This window comes from Monodon monoceros, unplaced genomic scaffold, assembly GCF_005190385.1.
Source record: "Monodon monoceros isolate NGI ecotype Baffin Bay Population unplaced genomic scaffold, NGI_Narwhal_1 Super_Scaffold_22, whole genome shotgun sequence".
NCBI lineage: Eukaryota > Metazoa > Chordata > Mammalia > Artiodactyla > Monodontidae > Monodon > Monodon monoceros.
This window is the reverse complement of record NW_021703779.1, coordinates 90,670,915-90,690,756: the sequence shown is the minus strand read 5'-3', so window position 1 is coordinate 90,690,756 and position 19,842 is coordinate 90,670,915. Positions and strand designations below refer to the sequence as shown.

Sequence of the window (19,842 nt, the reverse complement as noted above, 5' to 3'; positions counted from 1 at the left end):
ACAAGCAGTCTCCCCCGCTCCCACTGTTGCCCCCACCCAGCTTGTTCTCTGCCCACCTCCACACCCCCCGCCCATGCCTAAAATTGTACCACTGACTGAAATCTAAGGGTTAGAGGCCCATGATCTGGGGAAAACCTGTTAAGCTACTACTTACCACTTACACAAACACATCTCCCGATTTGTCCTTTAGGATGGGCTGGGTACTTATGATTTGGGGGAGGGAGACTAAGAGTCCCCCTTAAAGGGGGCATTGCTAGGGAAGACAGGCAGCTGCAAACAGTAGTGAGGGGCCCCATGGAACCTTAGGCAGCAGGAGGGCACAGGTCACCTGCAGGGACAGGCAGGAAGAAGGTACCCAAAAAGGAAGCAGGAAGGTTCTGAAGACACACTCCTACTTCACAGTTTAGCCTGGGGGCCAGCCCTGCACCAACATTGTGATCGGTGACTTTTTTTTCAAAATACATGTTTACATTTGGTCTTTCCTTATACTGGATTATACTGAGTCTTTTTGTCCCTACCCCAGCCTGGTGTCGAGTAGTTTGTACTTACTTGCAATTAGGAGGGGACTTCCCTGTGTCTGGTCAAGCAGTTGCCCTTAAACAGTCTGCCAGGCCTGAAATGAAATGCAGATCTGTCCGATCCTGGCATGCTAGGGGGGCCCCCCTTATGGGAATCCTTTAGTCAGTGGCAAGAACCATCCCCCACCTGGGGGGCTTCCCCACCCTAACCCTGATAAAGGCCTGTTAATCATTCCCCTGCAAACTGTGATGAAGGGGGCTCAGCACGAATGGACATTCATGCCAAGAATGCAGCCCTGCCTAGAAATCTCAAGACAAAGCTAAATGCCCAGCTAGAGACAGCCTGGAGCTTTAGAATCACACCCCAGAAGTTCACATCTCTCCTCTGCCACTACGAGCTAGGTAACTCTAGGCAAGTCACTTAACCTGTCTGGGCCTCAGTTTCCTCATCCACAAAATGGGCTTAATGATAATACGATACCCAATTCCTACTATCAGTTATCCATAACTCTTGACAACGTTCAAAAGGCTAATGAATATACTCTTAGCACAGTGCCTGCTAAGTAATCAGTACATGGGAGCTACTGAAGTTATTATTTGGACCAGATGTGGCTTTGAGATCTCTCAGTGATAGGTCAAGACCTAATAGCGGTGCATCGCTACCCTCTTGTTGAATTAAGGTTTTCATATGTCAGGTTTGCTTAAAGCAAGGCCTACCTGCAGGGCATTCCCTGAGCTGGTGATTCATGGGTGGGATGCATTCCACCCACCTATTTTAAGCTGTTCTACATTTTCTTCCCCTTGACATGGACGTGTTTACACAGAGGAGGACAGTCCCAGTCAAAACAAGATGAAAATACACTGCTGGCTGGGAGCCCCAGGCTAACTGGTTTCAGGTCCTCTCTCAGCTGTCAGCACCTCACAACAGAGCCACGGGGATGGGGGAACCTGCCCAGCCCTACTCCCCTGCCTCCCTCCATCAGCCCAGCTCTGCCTGGTATCAAGCAGTTGGCCATCACCTGGTCAAGCTAGAGTGGGGTTCTGGGGCTGAGATTTTGCCAGTTTTACAAGGGCAAGAAAGAGGGGTGCTGAGGGGCAAGGGCTGCCCTGGCCAGCTCTGGTGTGAGTACTGTGTCTGCCGCCAGGGTCGCCTGCTACACAGGCAGAGAAGGCAACTGCCAACAGAGACTGGTGGAAAATGGCCAAAGAAAGCTCCCCCCAGCAACCTGACCTCCTGCCTGGCATTTCCCCCACTGGACTCATTCCTTTGGGTCAACAGGAGGCTCTTGGTAAAAAGAAATTACCACGGGGAAGGAGAACCCATCAACCCCTTATCAGTCACAGAGCCTTCCATTTCTCACCTATGCCAACTTATCAGTGAGTCAGTAGGACTTGAGGAGGCGATTTCCAGGGAGGATGCTTTGATGAGCATATGCAAACAAGATTCCCCAGACGGGAAAGCACTGAAGATAGATACCCCCAGTCGGGCTTGGACATATATATATTACTGCTCCTCGCCGCCTCTTCAGAACAGTTTGCTTGTGTTTACCAAGAAGAGCAGGAGAAAACAATCTCCTTTGTCATAAACTCTGCTACTCAAAGCTGCCCACTCAGGCAGTTTGGTTTCTTTACAGTGAGTCCAGGAATATTTGGGCACATTTGCCTGTCCCCTGAAAGCCTAAGGCCACCAGTTAGCCAGGACCCATTGTATGGCCCACCCCAGGCAGTACCCCCCTAGTCTATATACTTAGTCAGCCTGGGTCACTTCTCCCAGAAGCCCCCCAACTATTCGGACCACAGTGAGCAGGTCATCATGTTCCTTTCCGGAGAAAAACTAAATAGTTCCCCTTCTGAGAAAGACCTTTCATTTTAACAGGGACCCTCAAGACTTCAAACCCAAGGATGACATTAATGGTGAGAATTTCCTTTATGTTGACGGTCATCAGGGTATTTTTAGTCAGGATGGATTTTTTATCTGCAACCCACCCCCGCCGCATCATTCCAGTTATATGGCTGTCACTTGCTCAGAATCAGGCTTGCTAGCCTGAAATCCCTCTTTGATGTTACTGCCAGCTGAGACTTGGCTGCCCTCCTCCTGGGCTTCATCACCCTCTACTGCTCCCTGTGGGTGCCCTGTTCCCAACTGACCCAGCCCCTCCAGCTAAAGATGGGAACTGAGCAAAGTCCCAGCATTAGTGCAGAACCAGGAGCACACACACGGGTGAATTATCCCTTTTATTGAAGAGGTCGGGCCTTGGTTCCAGGTCATTAGTGGCCACTTACTCAATTAAATTGTGTTTGTGTTGGGTTTTCCAAGTATGTTTGATTTTCACCAGTCTTCCGTGTCTTTAACTGCAGAGTTGCTCTTGTACAATGAGTGTCCCCAAATTAACATGTTAACAGGAGGCAAATTCATGAATTTGCCTGTAGTTCTTCCCTGTGGAGGCCATTAGCCAAGTTCTAATACTTATCTAAACCTTCTCTACTTACTAAGCACATGTTTATGGCATTGAGACTGTGTGCCAGGCACTAGTCTAGACTCTGGGGGTGCCGTGATGAATAAGATAAGCCCCTGCCCTCGAAGAGCTTGTATTCTAGCCTAGAAAGCCAATCACTGCTCACCTGAGACCATTTGCACTGTCCACTTCCAGTGGTCATGATCTTATCTCGCTGTGCCTTCAGTCCTGCTTGAAAGACTAGGGGTCCTGCTGATTACTGACTGTGCCATTGGAGAAGCTCTCAAGGCCAAAACTTTATGCAAGTTACAAGTCCTCTGTGAGGGAAGGATTGCTAAGACCTTCAAGACGCATTTTTTTTTTAATAACATCACTTTTTTAAATTGAAGTTAAGGACAAAAGTTGGCCACATTCAGAGATTAACAGGCCTCATCCAGATGGTTAAAGCCATCTTCTCTTTCTTGGTTAACCATCTCCTAATTTTAAGTGATTTCCACAAGTTCTCTGGAACCATCTGAAATTGTCCTTTGAGGAGATCCGCCACACCACCGCGTGGCAAAACTTGAGCAAACACACCGCCAGACACACCTCACTGGATATCATCATCATCAAAGAGATTTTCAGAATCATTAAAAAAGTCTGCATGAACTGCCTTTTCATTGGCTGCCAAGTCCATCAGGAGCCCTGTGCTGCCCCCTGCCTCGTCCAGATCCATGTAGGGCCCGGCACCCTCGGGAAACATCTCGTCCACCGCCTGCTTCACCTCCGCCTGTCAAGACACTAAATTTTGAATGTTGATTCCATCTGAACATCAGTCCCTCAAACTATGCCCCTCCCCATAGGCAGTATCCATAACTTGTGAAATCATGGAAACAACAAACTGGAACTGGACAGGAAGTTAGAAATGCTGGACTTTGAAACAGCATTGATAGGACTGCTCGTTTGGTGAGCCATTTTGCCAACAGCATTTGAGGACCAGGGCCCTTACTCATCACGGCACATATCGCATTCACGTGGCCCTTTTTACTACCTGAAGAACTCAGCTATGCCGCCTATAGGATATCCACCATGTCTGGAAACATAGGCACATATATACATGTTGTCAAGGACATCATCAGTCTGCAAAAGCTATACAATGTTATCTCCATTTCCAGACTTTGGGGAGTCCATAAGCATATACACCTTGTGTGTTGTTTATGTGGGGCAGGGGGGCATCATTCCCATTTCATGAACGAGGAGCTAGCAGCATAGGGGGTTTAGAAGCCTTCTAAGCAGTTCTGGGGGCCTGGTGGTAAGGTAGAAAAGGAACTCTGGCCTTCTGACGTATTTTCTTCCCACTTGACCTAGTTCATTTAGAATGGGTGCCAGAGCTGCGTTTCTCAGGGGGCACCTACCCTGGCACCTACTCCTACACTAGGAGAGTCCCTCTCAATTCGTCTTGTCATTACTCTCTGTCTGAGGACTCAGCTCCATGGGCCAAGCCCATTATTGCAGCAGCCTATTGTTAGAGAGAAATCACCTGGTGACAAGACAGATGCCTCTGGGTTGTCTCCCAACTGTGTTCAGGCCCCACTGCCCCCAGATGTCCAAGGAGTGTCTGTGAAACTCCCTTTTCTCAACTGCTGAGCTAGTAACCGTCTATACTTGGCCTTTCCTCAGTTTCCATGTTTACTTTAGCTCTTCTGCAACTCTGTCAACAAACGCCACAGTATTATTAGTTTTAGCAAATAACAGGATGTCAGAACTGTTGACCAGGATTTGTTACTTTGCTGTTAGAGCTCTATCCTAGGACACAGGGGCCAGTGTTCCTCTTATTTTTTAAGGTGTATGAGCTTTGGCAGGAAGCCTTTCCCAGGCAGGCCCACCGAGCTCTGCTCAGTCTATAGGCCTTTAAGGCTGCTCACTGCCAAGGCTCCACCCACCAAGACCTGGGCCCTTCTGTCTTTGCTCGGTGGTACAAAGACATCTGTAAGTAGATTTTTCAAATAATCAATGCAAATACTTTGAATTTTCCGTTTTTGTGCCTTAACCCTTACAGTCTTGCAGTGGCCTTTGAAGGAAGTCTGTACTTGCTAAGGCAGCTTCGGGGCTTAACATTCATGTGGAGAAGAGCGAGGGGGTGGTATTTTAGGCTGGCACTAAGAATTTCCAGGCTTTTGACCCAAAGTATCTTTCTTTTCCAATCCCACCCCCAACACTGCGTGTCTCAAGGGGCAAGAAAAGAGGTTAAAAGGGTTACTCTATTGCTGACAGGCAACCGGGAAGTCCAGGCCTTGGGGGAAACCATGGCCTTTGTTTATTTAAGCCCCAAACCTAGCAGGCAGTGTAAATTAAACATAAAAATAAAATAAAATACTGAAACACAGGCCGGATGCGTACCACAGAGAGCAGTGAATTCCCTTGGGAGAGGGGAGTCAGTGAGCCGCAGGGGCGCCCTCCTTGCCCAGGAGGCACTTGCAAGCCATGGGATGGGATGCGGATGGTAGGGGCAGGGGAGCGCAAGGCTTGGCTCAGGGACGGGATGGGCACGTTTGCAGAGATCCTGGCAAGTCTTTGTAGTCAGCCCCAGCAAGCTCCTGAGGGGGGAACGAGTCACAGCCCTCCAGCCAACCTCGGAATGGATCCACGTTTGACCAGGCAGGGACAGCCACAGGGCTGGAGGAGAGCTGGCTTTTGTTGAAGGGGGGTAGGGCATCTTAACTGACCAGACTGTGCTGTTGGAGAAAAATCAGCCCCTCTCCGTTCTCTCCCTCTCTCCGGGTTCTTCTCCCTTCCCGCCCTGTGATACCTGCCCCCCACGCCTCCAACCTCCCAGGCCAAGCGTTCCCACAGACAGCTGTGAAGTGTCTTAGAAGCAATCTGTTCCTCATAACAGAGAAGCCAAATTTGCCAAAGGTTGATTTATAAATCAGAGCAAGTTTGCGTTATCTTTCTAATAGCAGCTCTCATTCACGTTCTGATCAAGTTTTCAGGAGTGAGAGGGAAAGAGGTAGCCAAACATGACAGGGAAGGAGATGACTGAACAGATGTTAGGCTCAGAATATGCTGAGCCCCATCATCGTGTGTCACACAGAGTGGGTCGTGGTGGCCGTGGCACTTTGGGGAGTCTTCGGGTAGATCCTGTCTTGGCTCTCACCTGTAGGCCAGTGGTTCCCAAAAGCAGTTCCATGGACTGGGGCCAGAAGAGCTGCATCCTCATCTCCTGAAAGTACCCTTCTCAAGCCACAGATGTATTCCACTAGATTTTCTAGGGCTGGAGCCCAGGATATCCGTACTCTCCTCACCTGGACCCATTTCTTTCCCTCCACAGCCCACCAGCAAGGTGTACCTGCTGTGTGTTTAGTCATCTCCTGATGCTGATCCACCACTGACTACTGTGTTGAAAGTATTACAGAAATTTAGTTTATCCCTATTTAAGTATTTGTAGCTGATAGTGGCAGAATGTGGTACTCTCCCAGGGCTTTTGCACTGGAAGAAAAAACTTTCCTAATTCCTCAAAGTGTAAAGAATTCCATTATAACTCAAAGGTATGACTCTGAGGGTGACGTTTGTAGGCACTGCAGTAGTCCGGTCAGGCAAACAGCTTGGACTGAGAGGAATTTTTCTCAGTGCCGTTCAAATCACACTTCTCAGGTCGTCAGTCACATGTGACATCTATGCCAGGACTGGCTCTCTTTAGAGCTGTCCTCGTGAGGAGCCTATGGGGATCATTTCCTAGGCATTCACATGATTGATTGTACACAAATGGTGCTTGTTTTTATTTCTCTTTCATTTGAGTGTGTGATTGACATCTTTGAAAACTGTGGACCTGGCGGCACCAGCACTTCCTGTGCCCGGTGTACAGTGTGAAGCTTCAAGCTGGTTCCCCCTATGCCCACCTGACTTCCACTCCAAGCTTCCCCCAAGAGCCTGTCACCTATGACCCCTGCACAGCACGCAGCCAGCTCTGGATGTCAGAGAGAGCAGAGGCCACGGCTTGTGACACTCTGACTGGGTCTACAGCGTCCTGCCTTGCCACCTTGCCATGTCCTATTGCTTTACTACCCCTTTGGGGGTCACGAAGCTGGCATCAGGTGGGAGAGAGAGACAGAGATGGAATGATGCCCTCTGCGTGCTTAGCTCTGTGAATTAGACTTTGTCAAAGGCTGAACGGGTGTTTGCATAAACGTGTGTGTGTGTGTGTGTGTGTGTGTGTGTGTGTGTGCTTGTGTGCCGCCCTTTCTTCCTGATAAGGTGTGTGTATTCCTTGTCAGCAATTCTCAAACCGGGCAGGAGGCCTTCCTTAACCCCTCCCCGCATGCCTTTGAGCTGCCTGGCTCTGTTCCCATGGCTGGGGCTGGGTGGGGTGCCCCCAGGGAGAAGCTTGCCTTGTTTCTCTCCTTTCTTTCTCTTCTCCTGACTAGTGTGTCCCCTGCCCCTTCCTGCCACCGCCCCCCACCTCAGCTGGGCTGCCTTCTTTCCATCCAGGAAACCCAAGGGAGGGGGGAGGCGGCTGGAGAGCCAGAGGCCCTTTGCAATTACAGAGTCTTTCCTCACAAGTCACAGAGTCCCACAACAGAGGATCAAGGAGCTACCTCAAGTGAGCCCACGGTGAATAGCTCCGCTGTGAGTTAAACAAGGGCCTCGGGCGTACAATGTGAGAGCCTTGGGAGGCTCATAATGCTCACCCATCGTGGCCCAGGAGCCCCCGCGCCTGAAGAGGCCGGCGTTATTACCGTCGTTTTGTTCCCCAGGGAACCTGGACCACTTCAGAGGTCACCCATTCTATAGCGGGGCCCACAGGGGAGTCAGGTGCTGCACCTCAGAGCCCCTGGCCTCTTCACAGGCCCCTTGTCTGCTGGCTCAGCGTCCCCAGCAAGATTCTCCTGGTTCTCGTCTTCCAAGCATTGCCAATAGTCCCAAGTCCTTCACATACCACTCAGAGTAACCCCGGCAACTGCCAGAAAAAAAAAAAGGCTTGGAATTTCGGCTCTTGGGACTGCTCCATAAAGCAAAAGGACTGGGGAGAGGCCCTGCCAGTGTCTCCCTGGCCCGGAGAAGCTGGTGGAGGGCTGGTGCAGACAAACAAACATGGAGAGTAGCCATGTTCTTGCTGCTTCCTTTCCCAGCCCCTGACAAGGCTGTCGAGGGCCAGGATTCCCAGAAGGTGGGCCGTGATGAGGGAGTTTATTTGCCCACGTGAAGATGCTCGCTGGTCTGGGAGGGCACTATAGAACAAGGATAAGACCACGAGGAGGTTGACAGAGGTGACCCCCTCCCCGTGCTAAACATAGACCCCCTTCTCAAAAGGAAGGGACTGGCAACTCAGAGACCCTTAAGGACCTGTGCTTTGTTCCCCTGGTTTACAAAGGAAGGGAATCAGAGTGAGGGACCCTGACACTGTTGGCCACCATGTCAGAGGAGCCTTGGGTCCCACAGAAATTCCAAGTTTTGTGGCTGCTATGTTAATCCCCATCTAGATGGGCACGGACCAAACGACAGGGTGGGGAGAAAAAAGGCGGACCCGATTCTGAGGACTGAAGTGATGCCAGGGGTGATGGCGGTGGTGTGGCCTTCCCAAACCCCAGGCTACCCTCCTGAGCACCCCCAAGCCCTAGGCATTTTCCTGAAGTAAACATTTCACTGAGATCTAACCAGTAGGTAGACTTCAGAGTTCACCAGAGGCCCAGGATATTCTGGAAGGAAGCACAGTTGTTAACCTGCACTACCAGTTTGTTTGTTTGTTTTTAATTTCCCTGAAATGTGCCTTGTACTTTGAATAGGCAGTCAATCAACTTTGAATTGAGTTGAATTGAATTGTATTGAATGATAATGGCAACTAGTGTTGGGTGGAGGAGGGGATTCCATTTACCGAGGTTAATTTGACATTCTCTTTTTTCAGGAATATCTGTTTCATACTGGTAGTTGGGTAATGGGGATGGTGGAAAATGAGAAGAGAGCTTAGAAAAATGATGGACGTAAATTTTCCCAGCTGCAAGGCAAAAAGAGAAGGGAGACAAGCATAAATATTGATACAAGGTTCATGAAATTTAAGATCCACTGAGCTAAATTGCATTCATTCCTGGATAACGTTGCCAGTACTTCCAGTCTTGCTGAGATGCCAGGAGAGACTGCCTACCCCCCATAGTTAGCCACCAAAGTTGGGGTAACAAAGGTGATTTGACAAGAGCCCTTTTTGACTTCTTTGAACGAGGGTGAGTGGAGTGGAGTGCCTTGTCCAAATGGGGTTTGGTTCTGCCTGTCAGCCCTCGTGTCACTGGGAGATTGTTTGTGAAGTTCACATTGGATCCTGTTTGGGGAGGGAGCTGAAAGGCACAATTCATTGCTCCTGCCATCATTCAGTGCCAGGGTTTGGCCCAAATCAGTTGCTAGAGCCACTTTTCCAAGACAATGTCCCTCTCCACCACGATTCCTCTTGGGCTCCCTGCCGCCCACCACTGCCTTCTGCATCTGCGTGCGCATCCTCCTCCCTGTTTTCCTGCCCCCCAAAGTCGACGTTCTGGGCCCTGGCCATGCAGGGCAGTTCACGTGACCCACAGAGGACAAGGCACTTTGTCTGTCTCCGTCTTTCCTTCTTGCTTCCCTCCTTCTGGACTTTGGGGATTTTCCATGAGGCCAAAGTAAAGATTAAGTGGCAGCATCCTTCCTGTCTATAGTCTCCCACACTGGAGTGGAACCAAGGGGAAGAGAGAAGAGTGAAGCCAGCACAAATTAAATGATGGCATTTCAGCCTCCTTATTCCCCCAGCCTCTTCAGAAAAAGGGACAAGTCAGTAATTAGACGTAGACAGAGCTTCAGGCAGAAGGGGGCCGCTGTGGAGGGGTAAATGGGGAGGGTTGTTTTGCAGCCGCCCTGTCAACTGTGCTAACACTCTGGTGCTCAGCATCCTTTTTGATTTCCTTGTCCAGCTCCTAACGCAGCGTTTGCTTGGTGGCTTGTCCCGCCCCTCTCGCATCGTGTCTTTTCCCGCTTCTCCTGCCGCAAGACCCTGTGTTTCGCCGCCAACATTGCCGAGCCTTGGGGGTGGAACATTCCCTGTAGAAAATAAGGAAGACTTGCCTATAAAGAGTTTCCTTTGGGCTGCGTGGTACACAATGCTTCGAGTGTGACAAAAAGGGAAGTGAGATGTTCCCCCTTCTCACCACCCCCTACCTACCGCACCCACCCTGAGTCTGCCTCCCACCCCTCGGCAGCGAGCTGAGATCCTGCCCACAGGTTATGAGGCCCAGACTGCCCAGTCTCCGCCTTCCTGCGCCATGGGAACCCGAAATAGGAAGGGCTCTTGTCCTAGAGAGTCTGGCTTTTGAAGTGGAACAGAACGGTGACGATGTTGAGACACTTCTTCCACTTCAAAGGGAACAAGTTGGCTTCCAGGGCCACCTGAAACGGCGGGAGTTGACCCCATCCTCCTCATGCCACCCTCCACCTAGAAAGTCACCCTGAGAGAGGGAGGGTCAGCTGTGTCTGTTTAATCACAGAATCCCATAGCTGTAGGCCTAGAACCGAGAGCCAGCAAAGGACCTGGCTCATCAGCTGGGCGCTGTGACCACGATGGCTCTGGGTCCAGCCTACCATGTAACTCACAGGATGGAAGAAAGGAAATTTGGAAACACACATGTTGGAGTTGCTATGCTGTTGAATCCTTAGGCCACTGTTTCCTGCCTGAGGCCCACCTCCAGAGACACAAGGACGCTGAGAGCCTCATAGATCAGCACTTTACTGAGAAGAGTTAGATCAGATCACAGATACCCTATACAGCACAAGCTTCCACTCACTGCAACATTTGGCTCAGCTATTCTGGGCAGAGGAGTTTTCCGGTGTGCCGAGGGTTACACAGAAAGCCTTTGGGGTTCCTCCAACTTCTCCCTCTCCCCCTCCTATCTGCCCCTGTCTCCCCTACCCCTGCTGTTTGAAAATCTTTCTACAGAGACATTTAGGTTGGTGGTCTCCCTTTAGCAAAGCCTGCGATCCAGGGATCCAGCCATTATTTGCGAACTGAGAATCATAAGCCCTCAGGGTGAGCTCTTCTCACTATTGGTTGGTAAACTAGAGGTGCAGAGGGGACTGAGAGATTGGCTGAGTGTGGGCTGAACCTGGGACATCCTTTCAAAGTTGTTTTTCTGAAACGAAATCCCTGAAATTAGCTTGTTTTCTTGTTGGTTTAATTCTCCTAAAAGCTGAACACAGCAGGAATAGGGGGGAGAAAGAGTTAATTAAGGGCCCCAGTTACGAACTGGAAATTGACTGGACTGTGATTATTATCATGAGACTCCATACCTAATTTGGGACGCTGTGTAGTCCATTCTGGGAGCCAGCTAGTTGGCTTCATAGTTTCTATTTCCTAGGCAGAGAGGGCTTTCTTTGAGGACTGCGTGGCTGCCTTTTGAAATAATGCAGGTGAGCAAAGCCCTGTTATGAAGCTCATTTGGACATTTTGTATATTCTTCCGGTCCCCCATGCTGCTGGAGTCCTAGGAGTACTTCCCCTGCCCCTCACCTTTTCTTCCTCTACACCACTTTCCTGGCACCTCCAACCCGTCCCCCAACTTCCTTGACTCACTCATTCAAGAAACCTACTCCCTGCCCCCACTAGTAAGTGTAGTAAGAACAAACTTGGTCTCTACTCAGGAAGACCTGAGCTGGAGTCCCAGCTCTATAATTTATTAGCTGTGCCACCGCCTTGGGCAAGGTAGCCTCTCAGACCCTCGGTTTCTTCATCTGTTAAATGATGGTGACAGCACCTACACCACAGGGTTTGTGACTTCAGCCAACACAGTGCCTGGCCCACAGCCATGGCTCAGTTAATGGTAGCTGTTATTGTCAGCGGGTCTCAAACCGAGCTTATTTCTAATTGAAGTATAATTAATGTACAATTCAAACACAGCCTTGCTAGCAAACTTCACCTGTTGTTTTTTTTCCCCTCCCCAAACTACCTGGATTTCTATGCCTCTGTCTCCATATAAGGGAGTCCCCATTGAAGGAGCTGGTTTTTCTTCGGTCCCATGCCCTGTTTTCCTGGTGGTGTTTTTTCCCTGCCGACCCAGCTTATTTATCTCTCTTTTTTTCTTTTCATCATCTCCCTTGGAATCTTGGGGTAGGTAGCAATAGTGAGTTGAGGAAAGATTTACAAGCCAATGAAAGGTCAACTCAGACTCTTCCTGGACCAAGAAAAGCTCTATGTGACACAGAGGGCAGATTAATATATCAGGGAATTCCAGTATCAGCTAAGCTCCGGATTTAAGAAGGTTTTTTTATTTTTGCTCAAATAATGTTCTTGATGACCTATAAATGTGGTATGCACTTTGTTCTGTCTACCACACGCAGCTTAGCATGAACACCTTGTTCAGGGAGTTTGTGACCTGAAGATAACATGATATCCTGAGATTGAGATTGTCTCCCAGCTAAACTGGGGTGAAGGAAATCACCATCCTGGGCTAGTGCATGCAGTAGGTTTGCTTGGGTAGATCTCTTTGTCGGTCCTTTGCAAATAGAATGGCCCTTGTGCACGTATTACCACCGGTGGGATCCAATGGGAGCTCCACGTCATAGTGAAAAATGTTGGCTGTTCGGTGGCATGACTGCACGGGCAGCCTGAAGAAAACTAAGGCCTTCAGACTGGGCTTAACTGGGGCCTTGGCCAGGGTGTCTGTGCCAGGTACCTGGTTAGGTGAAATATCCTGAAGCAAATAATAATTACCTTCTTTGCTGATAAGAGGCCCCAGTACTTTTCCAATAGCTTGATTGCACTAGGGTATTTCTTTGGACCATAGCCTGAATCACCAACTGATTCATGGGTACTGGCCCTAACTTCATCCAAACTATTGTATGTGTGGTGAAACCCAATGTTCTTCTTACGGCCCTGAGTTGGCGTAAATAATACTCCCAGTTGCATCACCTGTCCCTTGTTTGGTCTAGGTTGCTCCATCTGGCTGCAATTCTGCTTCAGACCACCAGGTGGCCTCACTTAGGAAAGAGCAGGATAAAAGGACCTCAAGCCTCTGATGGCTTTTTTTTTTTTTTAAGCTTGACGCTTAAAAGAATGAAAATATATTTTGATGGTAACATGTGTAACTCTTAGTAGGCAACAATCACCTCATTTTCCCTGTGACTTGGAATCTTTTTGTCTGTGAAGTACCCTGTAACCCCGTGTGTGGCTGGACCAATCACAGGGCAGGTGTTCTCCTGGGATGGTTTATATTTAGCCTTGGTTTGTAGTTTTGCTGTCATTTGCTGTTCATAGGACAGTAACAAAATCTTGTTTTTAAAAATAGGAACATGAGATCCTGGATGATGTTGAATAGGGTGTTGAGACCAAAGAGAAAAGGGCTGGCATCTTGCGGTCACTGCAGTGCCCACCCACTCCCCTACTGTCTCCTCCACACCTCCTCTGTCACCCACCTGGCCCCCAGCTGCCCCCTTGTACATGTTCCCCCACTCATCTGAGTTCCTGGACACTCATGCTCTCCTCCATACATGCACACTGGCATGTACAGATTAGCTAGTCCGTGCATGCCACAGATCTGTGCGTGTGTCAGTACGCGGACAGGTACATCCGTAGGAGGAGGTGAGTGGATAGATGCTGGGGATGGGGGCAAGCCAGTGGACAAGCTGGCTGGGTGAGGGGACATGCAACTGACAAAGTCTGTGTGCAGGAGAGAGGCTGAGAAGGCAGGCGCCAGGAAGGAGTGAGGGTCCTGATGGTGAGGGCGGGTGTCCAGGGAGGGCGGCCTGTGACAGCACTGCAAAGACACGGGAGGTATGCTGGCGGACATCCGAAGAAGAGCTTTTAAAACCAGCGCCGCCCTCTACTGAACGCTTCCTACCTCCTGTAATGGCATTTGTACTTCTCATTTCTCTAAGAAATCAGTTCCCTTTGGTTTTTACCAATCTCCAGAGCCCTCTTTGGAGATGCCAGTTGGCACAAGAAAGTGCTGAACTGTTTACAGCCCCAGACTAAGGTTCAGGGAGGGGATGTGGTTTAACTGAGCCACAAAGCCCGGTACAGGACTCATTTGCATGCCGCTGACGCCATGTGACGCAGCCGGCTCCTCCTATATAAAGAAGAAGGAGCCGAAATATCTCCGAGTCTGGGTTGGACTGGCGGCCGTGGAGTTTTTGACACACCAGGTGACACCCCTCGAGTCACTTCCCTTCAACTCTGGAACGCCCGACCGGCTTTGGGTTCGCTCGGCAGCCTTCGCCCCCCTCCTAGCCCCAGGGCCCGACGCGCAGAGCCCAGCCCCGTCCAGCGCGCCAGCAGCCAGCGGCCGCCCAGCCCGCCCAGCCCAGCCCAGCCCGCAGCCCGGCCAGAGCTCCCCGGCAGCCCGAGCCATGAATACCGAAATGTATCAGACCCCCATGGAGGTGGCGGTCTACCAGCTGCACAATTTCAACATCTCCTTCTTCTCTTCCCTGCTTGGAGGGGATGTGGTTTCCGTTAAGCTGGATAACAGGTAACCCCTGGCCACAGCTCCCAAGCCCGGGCGCCGGCGGGGGCTGGGCTGAGAGCGGGATCTCGGAGCGAGCCGTGCGCCGCCGGTCCCCGTTCCCCGCGGTGCAGCATCTTGGGAAGGGGCGGGGGTAGGGGACGCAGGGAAGGGGGGGGTCACCGCTGCGCTGGGATCCGCCGTCGGAGCGTCCCTGCGGCCGCTGCACCGTAAGAACGAGCTGCTGCAGCCGGGGGCAGAGGCAGAGGGGCAGTGGGCCTGGGCTGGGCAGGGGGGCTAGCCGCGCGCCGTGCGCCGCTGGGGAGCAGGCCGGAAGCTGTCGAGCCGAGGAGGAATTCCTAGCTAGCTTCGGAGCTCGGTAGGTTTGCCCGGGACCTTCTGGGCCGGCGCCGGAATGGGCTGGCGGCCGGGGACTCCCTGGGCCGCGCGCCCCCATTGTTTGCATGTCGCCGAGCAGGCCTCGCTGGCCCGTGCGCCCCTGGACCCGCGCGCTGCTCCACGCGGAGCTCTGGGCGGTGGCGGCGCGGAGCCGGTCTGGGTGGGGAGGTGCAGCTTCCTGCAGGGGCCAGAGAGGACCTAGGGACAAAGTGCCCGGAACGTTGGGCCAGCGAGGCGATAGAGAGGAAGAGCTGGGGTAGATGGAGGACTTTGTGGCCACCGCTACCAGGTACTCAGACTGGAACCAAGTGGGTAACACAGTCACTTTCCTTTTTGTCTTGGCAGTGCCTCCGGAGCCAGCGTGGTGGCCTTAGACAACAAGATCGAGCAGGCCATGGTGAGTGGCATCACTGCGTCATTCCCATCCCCAGACCTGGCTCCTGCTTATGTAACTCAGGGTGGCAGTGAGCGGGTGGGTGCAGAAGCCAAGAGCCTGAGGAAGCTGACAGCCTGCCTCCTATCCCCTTGGAGGCGTTAGGTAGAGTCCCATCAGAGTGGCACCTTTTAGGGCATTTCCAGGCCACCCTTGCTGGACCCTCTCCTTTCCTCCTCCTTCTCCCATCCCAGGGCTTTGCAGCAGCCTCTGGCTCCCTCCTGGGCCCGTGGCAGGGCAGGGAGCTCAGACCCTTGGATTTGTCTGCATCCCACAGTTGGCAGGGGCCAGAGCTCATTGGATGCCACCGCACTGCAGTGCCTCTGCAGAGCCTGGGCTGGGGTCAGGAGTTGGGAGGAAACAGGAAGCAAAGCACCCCACCCCTTCTCCCTTCTTCACCAGGTAGAGGCCGTACTCCACCAAGCAGCCAAAATGGCTGCAGGGGATTGGGGCCTCCAGCAGTTTTAGCAAACACTTTATTGTGCCCCGGAGCCTAATGACACAGCTCCCCGCCCCCAGTGCAGTCATCTGAATTCAGAGAGGATGAAGCCATCCGGGTACCTTCCCCCAGGGCCAGTGTCCTTTCGGGCCAGGCTGCAGGACAGCTGCAGCTCAGTATGCTGGGTCCTGTGGACAGGAGGAGACTCCAGAAGAGCCCATTATATTCTCCTGGTGGAGATGGGTAAAGCAAACCAACAGTACAGGGTGCATTGCAGGTGTTCCCTGGGATCTGGGCCAGCCGCGGGACCTTATGAGGAAATGGGGATATAGCATACCACCGACAACCAGCAGAAGTCTCACCCAAAAGTCTCCCAGGAGGCCAGCTTTGAAAGTCATCAGAAACTTACAGGGGGGAATTCCTATGTAGTTCAAAGCTGGGCTCCCAACTCAGGCGTGGCCCTGATCACGCAGCTCTCCTGAGCGAAGGTTTAGGTGCTTCGGAGAAAGGGGCAGGAGGACCAGGGCTGCGGGGCCAGCATTCTGAGGGGCTGCTGAGGGAAGGCTGGAGGTTGGCAGCATGAGGGACAGCGCAGGCGCCCCAATGGCCAGGAGAAGGTGCCGCAGAGGGGCCGCCGCGGCTAACGGATAACTTTGTCGTGATCTCCGGGACAGGATCTGGTGAAGAATCATCTGATGTATGCTGTGAGAGAGGAGGTGGAGATCCTGAAGGAGCAGATCCGGGAGCTGGTGGAGAAGAACTCCCAGCTGGAGCGTGAAAACACTCTCTTGAAGACCTTGGCGAGCCCAGAGCAGCTGGAGAAGTTCCAGTCCCGTCTGAGCCCCGAGGAGCCAGCTCCCGAAACCCCAGAAGCACCCGAGGCCCCCGGTGGTTCTGCGGTGTAAGTGGCTCTGTCCTCAGGGTGGGCAGAGCCACTAAACTTGTTCTACCTAGTTCTTTCCAGTTTGTTTTTGGCTCCCCAAGCGTCATCTCACGTGGAGAACTTTACACCTAGCATAGCTGGTGCCAAGAGATGTCCCAAGGACATGGCCACCTGGGTCCACTCCAGTGACAGACCCCTGACAAAGAGCAGGTCTCTGGAGGCTGAGTTGCATGGGGCCTCGTCACCCCAAGCCAGCGAGCCTCTAATGCCACCGCGCCCTGGGGGCTCCCAGGGCCTGGGCAACTTAGCTGCAACTGGCAGAGGAGAAAGGTAGTTTGAGACAGGCCGCCAGTTTGCTCCAGAAAGTCTAAGGGGTCTGTTTTATTTCCATGGACATCTTCAACAGCTTCACCTGACAACGACTGTCCTATGAAGAAGCCAGTTGTGGTTTAAGCAGAGGCAGCCTCTCTCTCCTCCCCTGCCTCGCCAAGGCAGGGCCGCAGTTGGGAGAGATTGAGCCAAGCCAGCCTTCTGTTGGTTAATATGGTGTAATGCATGGCTTTGTGCACAGCCCAGTGTGGGATTACGGCTTTGGGATGACCGCTTACAAAGTTCTGTTTGGTTAGTGTTGGCATAGTTTTTCTATATAGCCATACGTGCGTATATATACCCATAGGGCTAGATCTGTATCTTAGTGTAGCGATGTATACATATACACATACACCTACGTGTTGAAGGGCCTAACCAGCTTTGGGAGTATTGACTGGTCCCTTATCTCTTAAGGCTAATTCTTTGACTGTGTTCATTTACCAGATTGATCCAGTTTGTCCTTTAGGTTAAGTAAAACTAAAGAGTAAAGGTGGGGGGGGGCACCCTCTGAATGCCTTGCTGCTGCAACCTTTGCCCCATCTGTCCCCTGAAGACATGTGAGGTCCTCTTTTGAATGCCAAACCCACCATTCACTGGTGCTGACTACATAGAATGGGGTTGAGAGAAGATCAGCTGGAACACCACATTGTCATTCGAAAACTTTTTTTTTTTTTTTTTTTTGTGGAAAACTTGCAAGTGAACAGAATGATTAGCTTGCCGGTGTCCTCTTGTGGACAAGGGATAGACAAGGGAATGGCTTTGACCCGACAGTGCCTGGGTGATGTGCTCAGGGAGCTTGTCTCTAGGGAGTTCTGTGGCAGTGAGAACACTTTCCACTTTCTGACATCTTATCCTGATGTTATGTCTCCAGGATTTGGACTTTGATGTTTCAAATGTAGCTTGAAATTTCAATAAAGTTTGCTCTTTTTTTTTTCTAAAAATAAACCTGGTGTCTTACTGAGTTTAAAATGGAGTGGGCGGTAGGGGCCCCAGGGGCACTGGTTTTCTGACTCGCTGTCCGTTCACGGGCACCCCCTGAGTGGCAGGCCTGTGCTACAGCCATGATCTTGTGTAACTGTCACAACACCCCCATTGTACGGGTGAAGAGGCTGAGGCTCAGCCCGTTTAAGTGACTTGCACAAAGTCACACAGCTATTATGGCAAGTTGGGACCCAATCTTCCACCCATCCCTCTGTCCTGCTCCTGCTTTCATATAACAGCTTCGGAGTGAGTGGCGAGGTGACTACTAACACAACTTCAGCTCGAGGGGGTGATTCGGGAGGAAGGATACCCCAAGAAGGTCCAAAAGAAAAGGACAGGGGGTCCATGTGAGGGAGCATGAAGTGAGGAACTGAATAAATGTGAGTGGGCCCCTTCCCTCTTTTGAAACATCATCCAGATTACTTGGTGCATTCTCTTTAATACCAATCCACAGGAGACCCCTGACATGGGCAAAGGAGCTAAGAGGGCCTTAGTGAGGAAAGGACACAATGTATGCGGTGGCCCAAACCCCATCCCTCTCCCCCAAGGAAAGATGCTCTCAAACCCTGCTGCCCCACTTGTCACTGCTGAAAGTTCACTCACAAAACCCACCAGCCTCGTGGGCACGGCCAAGTCTAACGATCCCAACTCCACTTCCCTCTTCTGCCTCTCTTTGAAGGTCATCCTCACCCATCACCCTTTCCCTGGCCCCATGTCTCTGGCATCTGGCGTCCTGCCATTTCTGATTCTGGGCATTCATTGTCTCCTCCACCACGCCCTAACCTGGAGCCACTGAGCTGTGTTCTAAGTCCCCTGGTTTCCCAGGGGAGGCTATCACCCCAAATGTGAGTGACTCCATTCAATCTCAGCTTCCTATAACACATGCACCTCCCGCTTTGTCACTTGAAATTTAAAAGAACTCCTTGATTTTCCTGAGCCATAAACCTCAAGGACCAAGAGGTGTTGGCTCCCTTTCTTGCACCCGTCGCTGCCTAAATACTTTCCAAATGTCAGGCTTCCTTCACCATAGAGGTCGTACATGTTGGCCTGTTCATTCCGAATCACTAAACCTCTTAGGACGTTACAAACCCCTGCTTGCTGGCCTCTCAAATCCCAACTTCCCTCCCTGCTTCTCACCTCCCTATTCATGATGCCAAGTTTATTGTCTGCACCTGCCCATTTGGTTGATTTTGGGGCTGTGCAGATTTTACAGTTGCTGGGATGGACACAAACTGAATCAGGCAGCTACTCCCCTAGCTTCCCCCGCCTCTTGCCCCAACCGGGCCCCCCCAAGTTCCCACTTACTCCCATCCCATCCCCCTCTCAGGAAGAACTGAGAGACTTCTCGACTCTTGGGCTCATCTGCAGACTTACAACGCCCTGATTTCCAGCCAAACAAGAACCAACCGATGAAAAAAGGAATCTCAGAAGATGCCCCAGCAAGCATACAGCCCTCTCTGGTCATCTAGCCCTTCCCTACGAGAAAGGGGAAAAAACATACCCACAGTCACACAGTGGGAAAGAGAGAACAACTTGGCTTCCTAGGCAACCGTGACTAAACAGAGACAAACACTGCAACTTCTAAGGCCGCAGCGGTTGCTAGAGTAGATAAGAGGAACTTTGTGGCTGTTTGTTAGTCACATAGAGGAGCAGCTCTTGTTGTTGTTCCACAGAAAACCAAGCAGGGGTGGGGAAAGGCAAAAGAACACATTGCTCCTGGAAAGACCTTCACAGGCTTTGGGGTTCTGGGCTCAGCTGGTCCCGCTGGACCCAGAACAAGGAAAAGAACCAGAAGAGCAGCAGCCTTAATGGTCCCCTGCCTGGACATGCCCCCTCTCCCAGGACCCTCCTATCTATCATCTCATCATCTAATCCTCACGCAGCCAGCCCTTAGAAAAAGAGGCACTTAAGATTCACCTCCATTTCACAGATAAGAAAA

At 51.5% G+C, this 19,842-nt stretch overlaps 1 protein-coding gene and 1 pseudogene across 3 annotated transcripts in view; one reads left to right on the top strand and one right to left on the bottom strand.

The window, feature by feature from the left end:
- TSC22D3 (TSC22 domain family member 3) overlaps positions 1 to 17,867 on the top strand; it is a 57,666-nt gene extending 39,799 nt beyond the window's left edge. Inside the window, exons 1-3 of one of the 3 annotated variants that reach the window (XM_029240866.1) lie at positions 14,008 to 14,426; positions 15,144 to 15,195; positions 16,345 to 17,867. In XM_029240866.1, coding sequence (XP_029096699.1) covers positions 14,305 to 14,426; positions 15,144 to 15,195; positions 16,345 to 16,575 — 405 coding nt within the window. In that variant the 5' untranslated portion in view covers positions 14,008 to 14,304 and the 3' untranslated portion in view covers positions 16,576 to 17,867. Of the gene's footprint in view, positions 1 to 14,007; positions 14,427 to 14,607; positions 14,779 to 15,143; positions 15,196 to 16,344 lie in introns of those variants that run through there. The other 2 variants (XM_029240868.1, XM_029240867.1) reach the window with 2 other exon arrangements.
- Positions 3,564 to 6,173, bottom strand: LOC114906393 (annotated as a pseudogene).
- Positions 17,868 to 19,842: the final 1,975 nt, after the last annotated feature.